The 13,936-nt window shown below is 49.8% G+C and overlaps 1 protein-coding gene across 1 annotated transcript; it reads right to left on the bottom strand.

Annotated features, from left to right (window-relative positions):
• Positions 1 to 4,886: 4,886 nt before the first annotated feature.
• Positions 4,887 to 13,686, bottom strand: cacng8b (calcium channel, voltage-dependent, gamma subunit 8b; the record flags this gene model as incomplete). Its single annotated transcript, XM_084471548.1, has 5 exons — positions 13,569 to 13,686; positions 12,332 to 12,556; positions 8,083 to 8,166; positions 6,401 to 6,541; positions 4,887 to 5,752 (listed from the first exon to the last, which is right to left on the bottom strand). The coding sequence occupies exons 2-5, from the start codon at positions 12,552 to 12,554 to the stop codon at positions 4,887 to 4,889; spliced, it is 1,314 nt and encodes a 437-aa protein (XP_084327674.1). The 5' UTR covers positions 12,555 to 12,556; positions 13,569 to 13,686.
• Between the last annotated feature and the right edge of the window lie 250 nt (positions 13,687 to 13,936).

Here is a 13,936-nt window from a genome sequence, read left to right on the forward strand (position 1 = left end):
GCATGGTGGTGGTGATGCGCTGTGGGAGGGAGGGAGGGAGGGAGGGAGGGAGGGGGGTAAGGGGGAGGGGGGGGGGGCGATAAAACGGGGCACTCGATGCTTCTTGAGGTCTTAAGAAGAGCTATGATGACGATCTGGATGGGGATGATGATGATGATGGTGACGAACACATTGAAACACGAGGAGCACTGCCAAGGCCCTGAGATTAAGGGTTTGAGAATCAGGTGGTGGTCTTTGTTTGAATAGGAGCTCCGTTGGTGTGACTGTATCGTTTCTTTACTGACTGGCTGAGTGACTAGTGGACACGGTGGTTGCATGACAGATGGAGCAGGCAGTAGCTATCAGGTAAGGGTCGTTGTTAAATGTTAAATAATACTACACAATGGTGGTATTTTTTTCAGCATATGTTGTGTAAATCACTAAAGTTTCAATCGATTCAAAAGGTGCCGGTCAACACCTGTTGAACTTTGCCATCCCGAGGATGTCCACGGACGCGTTTTTTTTTCCTGCTTTATGCTAAGCTACATGCTAGGTCTTGCCATCTAACTCACTGTTCAATGCAATACGTCATGTTCTATGCAATATAAATTACATTTGTGTTATGAATATTATAGAAACAGATTTATACAAAAAAAATGTTACTAAATATGAATTATACATTGTGTCGCATTGACACTGTCTATGTTTCAACAGAATACATTTTTGTAAATACACTTTTAAAATACCAAATCTCTACATCAGTGTGTTTTTTTACACGTTACCAAACGACTGTACATACTGTCACACTTCAGGTTACATTGTGTTTTGCTAGTTCACTAGTGTGGTAGGCGTCGCACCGCTTCAGACCGAGGGGTTTGACGAGCTAACTCGTCCTCTGGACCTCGTCAATGGAGCTGTGCCTTCACCGTCTCAGAGTGCTGTGACCCTGTGTCTCCTCACCCGCTCCACAGTGACTTCCTCCTATCCTCTTTCCCCGCTCTACCTCTATAATTAGTGAAGATCTCATTGCAGCGCATGTCGCTGCAGAGGTTGGGAAATCTAATCTGCCGATTCCGAGTATGTACCCCCTGGCATTTTCCACAAACCCCCTCGGGCAAACTCCACTCCGCGTCTCACCGGGCCCACGGCTTTCTCTGTGCTGTCTCCAGGTCAGACGTGGCTGACACACACCCCAACAGTTGCACTGACCTGTCCCTATTACCACCTCCCCTTCTAACCCCCTCCCCCCCGCCGCCCCCCCCCCGCACCCCCCCCAAAGAAAACACACACACACACACACACACACACACACAGACACACACACACACACACACCTCATCGCACTCCCAACCCCCCATGTCTCTCCAAGCTATAGGCCCCTCGGTGTCCTAAAATCCTCCCGCAGTCACACTCGCCCCAACCGCCCAGCATGCTGGCATAGTCGTAGCTCATACACTCAGATTACAGAGCCAGCCACACACACGTTGACACACACACACACACACACACACACACACACACACACACACACACACACACACACACAACACCACACACACACACACACACAGACACATACACATACACACAAGCACAAACAGTCTGTTACCTCCCAGTCGGCAGAAACTGAATACACGGGACACACTATACCAGATGTATATATAGCTGTTTAATAACTCTAAGGGGACTGGCAAGTGGTCTGACCACTACTGTTGCATATGTTGCCATGGTAATATGCCCAAGGAATCTCTAGATTAGGACTATTTTATTGCTCAAGGTTACATCCTACAGCAGTGGCTGTGTGTTACACTTTTTCTAAATACAGCTTTATATTAAAAAGAAAGGACGATTTAGACCTCGAGACAGAAGTCTGAAAGGTGATTGTGAAAAGCCATCTGAGCACACAATTAAGAAGTATTGCTTTTTAATTTTCTGTGAATGCAAAAGCTATATTTAAAACCTATTAACAATTGGAAAAATCTCTAATGGAGTTGCTGTGCAGGCATCCTTCATGTCGGGTGAAATGAAATGACCAGCATCCCCAAAACATACACTTTACCTTTCAATGGTTTTGCCTGCAGTTGGCTGAATTAACGCAGTGCCTCTTGTCGAGGGTGGGACGATATTCAGTTAGCCTGGTGATGATGGGGAATGGCATCCTACACCCCCCACCCCCCTGGGACTGAGGGGCTCCTCCGGTAATCAGGCTCTCAGTACTCTAACCCCCCTCCATCCACTTGATATAAGCCCCCCGATGCTGACGGATCACCTTGCCTCTCCTGAGACCCCAGCGCCCTATCGCTTCTGACACTAAAATTATTTTATTTTTTTAACTGCTGGAGATGTCCTTGGCAGACGTGCGGATCCAGAGAATGGCCAGCCTGGCGCGGACCGCAGAGTCCCGCTGAGCCAAAGCACTGTGAGACAGGGCCTTATTTCACACTGGGTGTGCAGATTATATTCCTGAGGCACTAACTACAACTACAGCTAGTTTATACCGTATATACGGTCACGTTTCAGCACTTTTATGTCTTACCAACTCTTGTTAGGACTGTAAAGTAGGGTAAGGCCTGTTCCCAGTCGAAAGTGAACGTGACTCCTAAGTTTAGACGACAGACAACACCACTGTGTAAACATGGATGTGACCCGTGTCTGACCGGCGTGCTCGCATGAAACAAGAGAAAATAAAAAAAACAACAGTCTGTGAATATATCTGTTATTAAGTTTTTTTTTATAAATGTCGTGCAATACAGTGTTTGAGTTTATCACACATTGAGATAAACCATAATCATTGTCTAGATATATCTATTCTGAACTACTTACTATTCATATTGCCCACATAAATGCTATCTGTGTGCAGTTTTTGTCACATGTTTCTTCTTCTTCTTCTTCTTCTTCTTCTGTCTCTCAAATGAAATCAAACAAATAAAAATGTTTGAATCTGGAAGCATCTGGTGGATTTGTTTCTCCGTTTTCTAGAACAGCGTCTTGTCCGTGGGTCTGTGGCCGCTCGTCTCCAGGAGGGGAGGAGGAGGAGGAGGAGACGCCGGCCCGCATGGTGTGTACATTGTGTGTACATTCTCATCAACACAAACAGAACACATCTTCCACTACATGGGGGTTCATGGGGGGGCGGGGGGGGGGGGGTGGGTGGGGATGACGGAGGGATGGGGAAGCACAGTGAAATCATCTTTTTTTTTTTTAGGGGAGGGTGGGGGAGTTCAGGACAGGGTTTTTTAGGGGGTGGTGCTCTTGGTGGATTGGTGTTGGTTTGGTCCTTTTCCTGTCATGTGACGTCGAAGGAGGGGAAACCGCTCATGGCATGACCTTATATGAGCTGGGTCAAGTGGTCAAGAGGGAGGAGTCAGGGTGGGGATGACCACGCCTCCCCTGCCCCTCCTCTTGCCCCCCCCCCAGAGTGGACTTGTACTCGCATACACAGGAACCAAAACGCCCCCCCTCCTATGTACTCTGTTTCAACAGGGTCCCAAAGAAAGTATCTATAGACTTTGCAAATATATGTATGCGTAAATTACAATGTACATGTATCGCTTTGAAAGATTTTCTCTTCTGTTGTGTTTTCTAAAACACTTTTCTACACCACACATACAGATAGTATATGTATATATATATATATATATATATATATATATATATATATATATATATATATATATATATATATAGAGAGAGAGAGAGAGATTTTTTTGCCAATGTGTTTGAAAATATTAAGTTGCATTTCGGTTCAGAGGAACTCACTTTGGGACTCTCCTTAGAAAACATGAGTTGTTGTTTTTTTGTTTTCGTTTTTTTTTTTGTTATTCTGCTCAGGCGACAACTTTTACCTGATTCTGTACAAATATAGTCTATTTCTTTTGTCTTCTTTCTCAAGTCAGAGGTTTCAGTTAATGCCCAAAGAACAAACATCTTCAACACGACTACAGCTACAAGTACTACCGTTTACACTGAGTAGAATGGAAAATAGACTAACAGAGAACCATAGAAAATAAAAAATAAAATAAAAACTCAGGACTTTGTAATAACACAGAAGTTTGCTCAGTCGCTCACGTTATTGTTGCATTTCATCTGGTAACAATATTGGAAGACAATGTACAGTATTCACATCTTACTTCATGTTAAAATTTGAAAAATAAAATGCAAGAATAATACTATTCATAATAATAATAATAATAATAATAATAATAATAATAATAAATACACCCCTCATTCACTCATAAATTGTGCACACTCATGCTTGACACTTTGACACAGTTACGCAGCCCACTGAGGGTCCCAGTGGCTTTGCATGGAAGAAATTCACAGTAAAAGTCGTCAAGAAAATCAAAATTCAAATTTCATTCCAAAAAACCCAAAAGGTGATTCAAACGTAGCTAGCTCGTAATAACGCTAAGAATAATCACAACAACAACAAAGATTATCGAGTTAAGTCAGCAAGAAGTATTGCACGGAAAATACGTGGAACGTTTTCGTAAATAGCCCAAGGTTAGTTGCGATTGATCGTTAACAAAATAAATCATTTCTAGCGCGTTAAAATATCAAAATAGTTTTATTGTGAGAGTTCATTGTTGTTGTTATTATCACTTGTTATTACTTATGTTTTATTTTAATGCTCACTGTGAGAGTGAGTACACTAATTCATTGACAGTGAACATAAAGGGAGAGATTGAACGATTCACCATTTTTCCACCTCTATTCCCTGACCCTGTAGCGCTACAAAAACACTAACGCACACCTCTTCGCGTTTTATCTTCGCTCTCCTACTGTTACCAATCCTCTCTCTCTCCTTCTCTCTCTCTCTTTCTCTCTCTCTCTCTCTCTCTCTCTCTCCCTCCCTTCCTCCTCCTCTCTCCCTCCCTCTGGGATCCCCCCCCCCCCCCCCGCCTCCCCTACACGGGCGTGGTCTTCCTATTCAGAGTGTTAGAGTTGCTCTCTCGATCGCCCTTCAGCCTGTCCTGGGTCCCCATGCCTCGCTCCCTCTCCACCGTGGAGGAGGAGAACGGCGGGGGGCCGGAGCCCACCGAGTTACCCATGGGCGCGTTGGAGCCGGAGTTGGCCGGGTTGTGGGACTTGAGAGAGGGCAGCGTCCCGCTCATCATCACCCCCCCTCCTCCTCCTCCTCCTCCTCCTCCTCCTCCTCCTCCCCCGCCTCCCCCTCCCCCGCCTCCCCCTCCGCCGCCTCCCCCCACCCCGTCCTTGGAGAAGCAGTTGTGGAGCTGGTAGAGGGTGGCGCGGTCCACCGTGCCGTACATGGGGGGCAGGCCGGCCAGCTTGGGGTCGCGGGACAGCGTGTAGAGGGAGATGTCGCCGCCGGCCAGCGCGGCGTGCGAGCGGGAGTGGGGGTTGGGCAGCGTGGACACCGAGATGGGACCCTGGGAGAGGAGCGCCGAGGGGGGCAGCCCGAAGTTCTTGCCCCCGCCGCCCACCGGCGAGGGGTCCCGGGAGCGCGAGGGGTCGGTGGAGCGGGACGAGGAGCGGGAGCGGCGGCGGAAGCGGTAGCTGGGCAGGCGCAGCATGGCGTGCGTGGTGCTCTTGAAGAGGTCGGTGCGCGAGCGGCAGCGCAGCTCCTTGTTCTTCTCGATGTAGATGTTGACGGCCAGGACGCCCACCATCTCGGCCATGATGAAGGAGAGGCCCCCGAAGTAGAAGGACCAGCCGTAGGAGTACTGCCACTTCTTGTCCTCGTCCTTCTTGGGAGAGATGTCCCCCAGGGCGGCCGAGATGTACACGATGACACCGATGATGTTGCTCAGACCTGGGCGCGGGGGGGAGGAGGGGGGGGGGGGGGAGAGAGAGAGAGAGAGAGAGAGAGAGAGAGACATAGAGAGAGAGAGACATAGAGAGAGAGAGAGAGAGAGAGACATAGAGAGAGAGAGAGAGAGAACGAGAGAAAGAGAGAGAGAGAGAGGGAGAGAGACATAGAGAGAGAGTGAGAGAGAACGAGAGAAAGAGAGAGAGAGAGAGAGACAGAGAGAGGGAGAGAGACATAGAGAGAGAGCGAGAGAGAGAGAGAGAGAGAGAGACATAGAGAGAGAGTGAGAGTGAGAGAGAGAGAGAGAGACATAGAGAGAGAGAGAGACCAGGGATGGGTTAGCTGGAGTTGCCCCAACACAAGCGGAGCCACTTAAAACAGTGATAAAGATAAGGGATGGACCAGCAGGGCGTTTAGGACAACAACAAATCCAACAATGGACGAATCAAAAGGTCAAACATGAAAGTCAAAAAGATAAACAGACATCTTGAAGTCCAAAACACAAAGTGAGGCACAAAAATAAAACAAAACACGACACACTCGAAAAAGACAAAGAAAACGAAATCCCTGACAGACGTGCATTTACTCATGCAAACCACAGACGCCGGCGTGCCAGCAACGTATGGATATAAACAAATACAGGAGCTCTACCTGCAGCCACAAAGAGAATGCCAGCGCCCAGTATAATGTTCCTCTTGCTCTTATAGAAACGGCTAGCAGCGATGCACATCCCTCCCATGAGCAGGAGGATGGCACTGAGGATGGGGAAGATGTTGGAGGCCCGGACCACCCCTGGAGAGACAAAAAAAGAGAGCCTAAGTGGGAGAGACAGTGTTAAACAGTTCAAGTATCCATCATACACTATCGCCTTTGACTCAACCCCTTTGAAAACACATGAGAGCCCCAAGCCACATGGAATAATCCACTGTTTGATCACTTGGTGGAAGTAATTACACACTTCAGTAGGCGTATTGATGGAAAGCTTTTACATCATTTTCTGTTTTCTTTTTTACTGTAAGTTTGTTAATGACGTGCAGGATAAAGCAACTAAATGACACCAAAGAGTAATGGGACATTTAAGAAGAAACTACAGTGAAGGACAATGGAAGAATATGTGCCAGACACATCATTTATCCCTCCCCCCCCCCCAATCTATGAGCCCTACAATCCCAATAGGTCACACACACGGTCATCATCATTGACCGCGTGTGTGTGTGTGTGTAAGTGTAAGTGTGTAAGTGTGCATGTCTGTTCATGCATGTGCGTGCGTGCGCGCACATTAACACTATTCTCCCATCTAGAACAACTAGGCCACTGGAGGGAAAATGCCACCGAAATGCCAGCAAAATGTCTCTGCAATATTGTAAACAAAAACACGGCCCTATTCTGGTGTACGCGGGCACACACATGCACCATATCAAGAGGAGGAAGTTATCACTGCAGGGCACTGGCTATGAACTAGGCCAACTGCTCTCCCTTGACTTGCCATGCACATTTTCACATGTTTAATTCATGCACAGTAGAGGCACAAATAACAATGCAAACTCCAGACTCGAAAAGTAATAAAGAGCAGTGCAGCGTTGAAGAACCAAAGAAATGCTTCATATTGTTCTATTCTTTATTTTCTATTTAGCACATGCTTTTATCCGGAACCACGTGCAGTTATAACATGAATATAACATGTAATATTTGTTCATATTTGTTAATGAGCAGGTAAAGTTGAACCATCTTGCTCGAGGGTCACTACAGGTTGACTGTAGACATTGGGGTTCAAACATAGATAGCTTCAGTTTCATACCCCCACCCCCTAGTCTTGGATCCAGCACTCCCACTACGTTAAGGCCGAACCACGGGGCAGAGGGCAGAGGGCAGAGGAAAACAAGGAAACAAGGAAACGGGTCGAAGTTACGCCTTATTTCCTGTTTCATTACAAAGAAATTTTACAGTAGAAAACTCATGGATGAAAAGTGGATGAAGACTTCAGAGGGCGATTTGAGTAGTGTCTCCCTACTGCGGCCACTGTTCACTGTGATGAGCTCAAAGACACTCTGTCTAAGAGCGTTGGTGTCCGGACGGGATGTTTTAGGTTTACTGGTGCTTTGTGTTCCTTGTTACAGTGTCCCCCAATCGCCCACTTACAGATCCCCGCCTCCAGCGATATGATGAAGGGAAAGGCAAGAGACCTGTGCACCCAGACCTGAGCTCCTCCGCTGACTGCCTTCAGAGGTTTCACCCGCAGTCCGACGCGCGCGCAAGACCAGACCGCCGCTATCCTGCAGCTCCTATGGTCCTATCACATGTTGGTGCGCGGCGGAGGGGGGGTTTTGACTTACGTAGGACGTACTCTGCCCCGTCGTGGTCGAAGTCGGCGTCCTCCGGGAAGTGGTTGATCTGGGAGCACACCCCTCGTTTGACCCCTAGAGGGGTAGAGAGGTCAGGGGTTAACCTCACACCACCCCCGGGTCTCCTCTCTGCCGGGCCGTGGCTGAACAACCCGTCCCAGCAACATGTAACTCATCTGATCCCGTAATACTTGTAATAGACCGCATGCAAAAAAAAAGACACAGCCTCTCTGGACGGAGCCAGAGAAAGACATGCTGTGTCTTCCGTCAGATTGGACTTGTGCCATTACGATTGCATAGGAGCGATTAAACATAACTGTTTAATACCCACCAAAGGGAAACTACAGAGGAAGATGCATTAGTTAGCGTGAGTAATCCCCCCAAAGACATACGCATACACATGTAAACACACGTACTGCAACAGAAATGCACACAGGCAGACAGATGACTATACCCATGAGCCTTCTCTCCTCTTTGATTCAGACAGACGGACGTGGGGAAGGAGGATGGACGGACCATAGCACACCACAGCACTGGGGTTGATCGGATGGGGGTGGATGGGTGTAGAAGGAGACAGGTGAGGAGACGATGGAATGAGGAGACAAAGACGTTTAGGGGGAGGATGGACAGTCACAGACGCAGGGTGAGGGGCTCTCTGTCTCACGGCTCTTTATGTCCCCCCCCACCCCCCCACGCCCCACACACAAGTAGCTCTGTAAAGGGAGAGACAAAAAGAGGTGGAGGGGAATGGTAAATAGCGTGTTTGCATGGCTTTTGTCATGCATGCTTTCCTTGGTACATCTTACATTCAAAGACTTCTACGCGAACGTGCAACATTTGAGACTTTATGGGTCGACGGCGGCGGCGGCGGCGCAGCGAGAGAGACAGGGGCCCGCCGAGGGACTGGCATCACTCTTACTAGACACGCGTAGAGATCCCCCCGCGGGAGTGCTCATCCACCACGCTTACACTTGACCCATGCACCTGGGGGCACATCCCACATAATCACTGGAACAAACCATAGAGCTCCATCTCTTCTTAATAGTCCCGGGAATCGCCCCCTCCACCCCACCGCCCCACCGCCCCCCCACCCCGTCCGTCCTGACACCATGAATAATAACCCTACAAATGGACAGGTGATTCGCTGTCGCCCTGACACTAGCCGGGGCTGACGGTATCGGACGCTCCACACACCACTGTGGGCCATTCGCCCACAGCGCATAAATCTTTCAGCGATTTCACCCCCCACACACACCCCCCCCCCCCCCCGTATCCTGCCTCCTCCTCTTCCTCTTCCTCCCGCTACACCTACACCTCACTGCACCACTACAGAGCGGGGGGGGGGGGGGGGGGGGGCGCGCTGGACGTTCCCGGGATCCCTATTCCCGACGCAAACCCTCCGGGGGCAGCATGGGTACTTAACCTCCCAAAACGTCAAAGACCGGGAGGGCTGCTGTGAGCTCTGCTGCGTCAGGAGGGGAGACGGTGGAAAAGGCTGTGTGTGTGTGTGTGTGTGTGTGTGGGTGAGTGTGTGTGTGTGTGTATGCGTGTGTGTGAGTGTGTATGTGCATGTGGGCAGGGTGAGAAGAGGGGATGTGGGGGTGGAGCGGAGGTGGGAGGCATAGGCACACTGAAGTGAGGTTGTGAGAAGAGGTGGGGGGGGCGGGGGGGGGGTGGTGGAGGGGGAGGGCGGTCTACTGCGGCAGTGCTCCGAGGTTAGAGCCCAGCTTATCTCTAATTGGCTGCTTTTGTTATCGGGAAGCGCGGCGGCGGATGACTTTGCACAACTGACCAATCGGAGTGCACTGTACCCCTGTGTGTGTGTGTGTGTGTGTGTTCCTGGCACGGGCAAAACAGCCGCCATGCAGACACACACCGGTCGGTCTGTTGGGGGGGGGGCCACCGTAGATAACTGACAACCCACATGGGGGTGGGTGGGTGCTTCCCTGGTGGGTCTGGTTGGCTGCCTACTGTACACCGTCATGTATAATGGATGCGCTTCCCGGTTGCCGCAGTGACACGCCGGGGGGGGGGGGGGGGGGGATCCAGAGACGGCGGGCGGTGGGCGGCGGGCGGCGGGGCGGCGGGTTGCGTTCGCCCCGCGCCACTTAGGCATAAGAAGGCGAGCGGGAACTGCGGCGCGAACAAGGCCTTTTGTACCGCCGCCTGAATGGAATTAGCGTGGCGTGAATTGTGATTAATGGCTTATTTTGACAAGGGGGGGGGGGGGGGGGGGGGGCTACACTTGAGTATCATGTGATTATAAAGCAATTATGAGCGATGGTTGTGCTTGTCACCACGTAACATCAAACAGCTATGAGTGAGACGAGGCCCGGTGGAACGCTAACAAGTGTGCTAATGGTGGACCAGACGTAGAGAGCGGTGCTGGCAACGCAAACTTTACACTTTGGAGAAGAAAGCATTTTTCACTTTTTACTAAATGTTTTGCTGTATTGTTTAATTGAACTATATTGAGGTAGAATTATACTAATTATCGACTCTACTATCTAATAATTATGATTCAATATATCAACGCAATTATTCACAATGCTTACACCTTTAAAAGGTCACGAATCTGATTAGTTTAGTTGAATATCGAGGCCCTGTGGCGTGTGTTTGGGCTCCTCACCCAGCCCCAGGATGGTTCCACCACCACCACCTAGCACATTCAGTCATTTGCTGCTCAACTCATCTGCTTATAGAAGGGTATTTCTGTTTCCCACGCTAAAGGTCCTCTGTTCCGGTGCAGTCAGCTGCTGAGTAGGCTGTATGAGGTGTCGGGAGCAGCAGTGTCTGATGGCTCACATCAGGTCAAGAGGCTGCAGTACGTCTCAAACCACTGCAGGGTCTGGCAGAGGTGGCTTCAGTCCAACCTGCCCACCGCTACCCAGGAGTGGGTGCGTGTTAATTAGTATGTCGAATGCTGGATTGAAGAACAATATCCATACTAAGAATGAGTAGACTATCTCACTATTTCTGACACAATAAGAATGCGCACATATTTGGTACAAATTGTGCATTGACAGGGAAGTGATGGCATGAACCATTTTAGGCTTCCCTTGTATAATGTTTGGCCTTTCTTCACTGGTGTATGAACCGTAATCACGTCTTTGTTGTTAAACGCTAGCCGGGTGGAGGAACTGAATGCGTAATTCCACATTTAGTTCCAGACCCACCTGGGCGGTAACATTGGCAGGGACGTCGGCCCTGCTGTTACAGTCGAAGCCCTTGCCGTGTCCTCAGGAACGTGTCGAATACAGATAATAAAAAAGGGAACTGTGCATTGTAGTCTCTCGTACAACGCCGATTAGAGCGGTGACATGGAGTCGTGGACTTAAACCAGCGTGAAGCGTTTTCTTCTCTCACCAAACAAGCTCATCCCAGTGCTCCCACCGCCGTACCAGTGCTCCCACTGCCATAACCAGTGCTCCCACCGCCGTACCAATGCTTTTCTGCTATGTGGCCACGGGCCCTTAGAACCAAGACGGTCGCTTCTAGGGTGACTACAGTCCATACTCCTCCTGCAGTGTCCTGGGCTCCCTGCTGCCCTCCTTCTCTCCCTTGCTGCTCCTGCTATGCTGCTCTGATATAGCTCACCTCAGGTCACACTAAACCCAGGCTAAACACTCACAACTCCGGCCTGAATTATTCCACCGGCTGAAAGGAGACAACCAGCGGCCGTTCGCTCCTACTTGACACCCGGTGTCTAGGACGACAGGAATAAAAGGCTTTGTTAGTGAAGCCTCGCTACCCCCAGGTCGCTCGGACTGCTTCTCTCCATCACCCTGAGAGCCAAGACGGCCTTTTTTCATCTGGATGTACTGTATCTAGATTAAAAAAGGATGGGAGGAGAAGGACACCCTAACCCTGCAACACGTGTTAAATATAGATGTATGTCGCATTGTACTTTACTTCTGACTCTAGAGTTATTTTGCAACTCTAGTTATATTACAGTGTTCAACTTTTCAAAGTTGTTTTATTTATTTTTTCTTCTCTTGTTTGATTCCCATTCTTATTTTGCTTCATAATCACAACTACTACTACCCTCTGACTACATGGCCAGACCATGTTGGATCTAATGCTGGGCTACCTCTCTACCATGTGTCGGATCTAGGGCTGGGCTACCTCTCTACCATGTTGGATCTAGGGCTGGGCTACCTCTCTACCATGTTGGATCTAGGGTCTCCACAGGCTCCCTCCCTACCGCGTTGGATCCAGAGGGTCAAGGCTCCTGCCTTACCTTCCAGACAGCATATCCTCCAGAGGCCGGAATGGGTGAGGGCCCCGGGGTCCTTCTTGTCCTTGTTGTGGGGGTCGTCGCCGGAGACGTTGGCCGTGCTGTTGCAGATCATGGCCCGGGAGTACAGCCAGTAGTCCGTCCCTATGGCCACCGTCATCAGGCCGAAGGCCGCAAAGGCCCCCACGGTGGTGAGAAGGATCTGGATCCCCTTCTCACACACCATGCCTAGAGAGAGAGAGAGAGAGAGAGAGAGAGAGAGAGAGAGAGAGAGAGAGAGAGAGAGAGAGAGAGAGAGAGAGAGAGACCAGAACCACACAGGTTAGGAGAACAGAGTGGAGACACTAGAGTGAAAGGGGCCGGAACAGAGAGGTGGGGGGGGGGGGGGGAGAAGAAAATGGAGAGGAAGAGGAAAGGAAAGGAAGAGGAGAGGAAAATGGAGCCGGAGGAGGAAACGGAAGGTTTTTGGGAACTTTTACGGACAAGAGGGGATATTGAGGAAGAGCATGAGGGAATGAGGGCCAGGGCTGTGAGAGGAGGAGGATAAGGGACGAGAGCGCCCAGATGGAAGGGAATAAAGGGAGGGGATGAGAGAGGGAGGGGGAGGGGGCATGACAGAGAGCGAAAGAGAGGGAGGGAGGTGGAGAGGGATACAGAGTAGGGAGGTGTGCATGGGACTCTGATGTGTCCTTGGAGTGAAGTTGGATGCGTCTGCTGACTCCACTTAACAAGACAGAGTTGATAGGGAACACAACAGATCTCTACTCCATATTCATGACCCTGACACCGCGCTCTCTCAGAATCAGCAGCACTGGAGAGGAATACACAAGCACCCAGCTCACACACACACACACACACACACACACACACATGCTCATGCACACACACGCACACACACCCACACAAACACATATACGCACACACACATATTCACACAGACTCTCACACACACACACACACACACACACACACACACACACACACACACACACATGCTCACAAAATGAAACACGAATACACGCACCTTGCACCAATCGTCATTTTATAAACATTCCTATACAGACCAAGTGTATAGAAAAGTGCCATTTGTAGTAGTTGTATTTATTGATGCACCAAAGCCAATGTCAAACATCTCAATCCATGGCTCAAGTCACACATGCAAGGTATTGCATTTACAACGACGACTTTCTCACGTGTCTTAACAAGTCATGTCAAATAGCAAGGTGCAACGGCGTCCTACCTGCCGGCGTGTTTCTATCCTTCGACTCAATTTTGAAATCTTTCTTTTCCTCGTCAGTGAAGAATGCGCTGTCCTCTCGATCCGGACAGCATCCATCGACTGTTTTCACTCTCGGCCCCCTTCCTCCTTACACGCGTCCTCTCGCTCACTCGCTCTCTTCCTCGTTCTCAGTGGCAACCTGGTGGTGGTGGTGGTGGTGGTGGTGCTGCTGCTGCTGGTGGTGCTGGAGGTGCTGGTGGTGGAGGCCTCTGGTTGTTCCTGGTTTCCGGAAGGGCCCCTCTCTCTTCTCTGTGTGTGTGTGTGTGTGTGTGTGTGTGTGTGTGTGTGTGTGTGTGGGCACCACTGTGTTAACGCAGAGCTCTCGCCCA

This window comes from Micromesistius poutassou, assembly GCF_964030765.1.
Source record: "Micromesistius poutassou genome assembly, chromosome: 8".
Taxonomy (NCBI): domain Eukaryota; kingdom Metazoa; phylum Chordata; class Actinopteri; order Gadiformes; family Gadidae; genus Micromesistius; species Micromesistius poutassou.